This window comes from Apis dorsata, unplaced genomic scaffold (genome assembly GCF_000469605.1).
Source record: "Apis dorsata unplaced genomic scaffold, Apis dorsata 1.3 scaffold_235, whole genome shotgun sequence".
Lineage (NCBI taxonomy): Eukaryota > Metazoa > Arthropoda > Insecta > Hymenoptera > Apidae > Apis > Apis dorsata.
Genome location: NW_006263516.1, coordinates 896,897 through 899,417, shown reverse-complemented (window position 1 = coordinate 899,417; position 2,521 = coordinate 896,897). Strand labels below are relative to the sequence as shown.

General features: G+C 25.2%; 1 protein-coding gene across 8 annotated transcripts in view; it reads right to left on the bottom strand.

Moving 5' to 3' along the window:
- The window catches only part of LOC102672345 (acetylcholine receptor subunit alpha-like), a 277,309-nt gene that overhangs the window by 69,084 nt on the left and 205,704 nt on the right, over window positions 1-2,521 (bottom strand). For all 8 annotated transcript variants that reach the window (XM_006615784.2, XM_006615785.2, XM_031510520.1 and 5 more), the window contains one exon: window positions 2,085-2,253. In XM_006615784.2, the coding sequence (XP_006615847.1) occupies window positions 2,085-2,253 (169 nt within the window). The remainder of the gene's footprint in view (window positions 1-2,084; window positions 2,254-2,521) is intronic.

Sequence of the window (2,521 nt, the reverse complement as noted above, 5' to 3'; positions counted from 1 at the left end):
TTTTTCATCTTCTTCCCTTTTTTTTTTTTTTTTGGAAAAATTTATGACGCATATGTTGCGTCACAGGTTATATCAATGTTTATTAATAATGGCTATTTTAATAAATTTCAAATAATTCAAGTAATTATATATTTTTTATGTCTTCACTTGAATAAATACAACAAATACATAGGAATTGAAAAGAATCGAATCTCAAGATCATATACATATTCTGTACAGCGATATATCAAATATTGTGCGATAGATAAGAATATGGAATGAAAATATCACGCTTATACCTTTGGTAAATAGATGTGAATTGCGAATATACTAATTCCTTTTAAAATTTACTTACAAAAATTCGAAACGATCATTAAAATTTACAGTTAATCATTTCTACGTTAAATAAAATAATTACAAATAAAACATCCATTATTCGAATGCAAAAAGAGTATGTATTCAAATTGTTATCTTATAACAATGTTTAAATATAATTTATTCTTTCGAATATATTTCTCTTATTATGCATATATTCTTTTATCTAAGAAATATTCATATTTAAAAATTGTTCATTTTTTACTTCATGATGGATTGATGAATGTGTCTGTTCCTGATAAATTATTCAAAAAATCGCATGTTCATATTTCTCTCATAATTAGTTCAGATGATCGACGGATTTCTATATAATATTGTGAATCATTAATGGTTATGATTGATATTAAGTAGGCATAGAGATTGGCTATATCTTTGAATATTTGTGTTTTAATTAACGATCGATACTTTTTAATGCAGTCTTCCTTATTGTTTGCCAGATTGAAATATTCACCATTGCGAACTGCAAACGATCGTTTTTGATGAAAACTTTTCGCCTGTCAATTTGAAGGCCTTGAATTGGGGAAATAGCAATTCTCTATTCGATGGAAGATGAAAAATTGTGCGGTGTTTCGTGATCAAGATTAAAATTTTTAAAAGGTTTATAAATTCATGAAAATTATTTATTAAATTTTGTATATAGTGTCTCTAATTAATTATTAAGAAATGATTGAAAATACATAAGATATAAAATTTTTTCATTCGAGGCTTTTTTTGAGTAAATTTGAATTTTCAATTTTTCAAATTGGCTAACTTTTGATTAAATGAATTATTTATAAATAATTCTACACGATAAAAATAGACAAAAAATGTGGAAATAAATTTTTCTTATTTGAAAATTAATTTTCGAAAAAATTGAATTTAAAAATTCACTGAATATATCTTTGACTTTCAATTTCACTTTCAATTCCAATGGAAAAGGTATTAAAATATAAATAAAAAATTTTTATTCTTTCTTTGAGATTTATTTCTTTAGAAATCATCTTTGATTTGATTACAAATAATTAGACATCCTATTTAAACTTTCATTTTTCTCTGCATCATCCCTCCATTTCAGTGAAAATATCAAAAAATTCCCTTTCAACTTATACATTTCAGTAATGAGAATTCTTTTCTCTTCATTATATACATTCTTTACATTATTTTCAACTATTATTTAAATTTCATTTTTTTTTTTTCTTTTTTTTTGATCAATTCTTTTTCCCACGAAAATATCAAAAATTTTCGTCGAAATACGTATTTCAGTAATGAGAATTCTTTTCCCCTCTTTATATACATTTTTCACGTTGTTCTCAACTATTCAAACAACCCACTGTTTCTTCAGTTATTTTTCATTCTCGTTCGTGCTTTCCATTTTAATACTTTTTCACATGCACGCGCAAAAGGATTTAGCAGCAGAATATTTATCGTTAGACGACAACGTTTTCAAGTTTCTCACGTGCATAACGATTAAACATTTTGTACAGGAATTGTACATTATTGAATTTAATACTTTTAATCTATTCGACACACGTTTCATATTTACGAATTTATATAATATATATATATTTGTTATAAAATATGGAAGAAATGAGAAATAGAAATTCTGCCATTAAAATCGTAAGAAACACGAGAAATAGTTAAGGATTTAAATCAAAATAACATAAAAATGTTTGAAATTCGTGCTTTTCGCGTCTTTTCGTGATTTGAACTTGTTCGACATTAAATTTTCGTGAAAAAAACATAACACTTACCTTTTCCCCGCTGTCGCTAGGTAGATAAAACGTCAGTACCGTAAGAAAGGAAATTCCCATACATGGAATAATTATGTTCACAGTGTAGAAAAGTGTTTTTCTTCGCATTGTTATATTAAATGTAATATCCAGGTACGGCTCGTCGCAGCAGGTGTAAAATTTTTCGTTTCTGCAGAAAAAGAAAAAGAAATGGGAAATTTACAAATTAACTCGATACAAAAGAGTAGTAAATTGGTATTTAAATTATACTCATCACTTTAAATATATCGATGAATTATTTAAATTAAAAAAATTTTAAATTCACGATAAATTATTTTCATTATTCATCGATTTTTCGTATTTATCATTTTTTTTCTAAATTTAAAAGAAAATTTATCGAAACATGTGTAAAGAAAATATTGTTTCATCGTTTTCGTAGAGAAAAAGTAGATAGACGA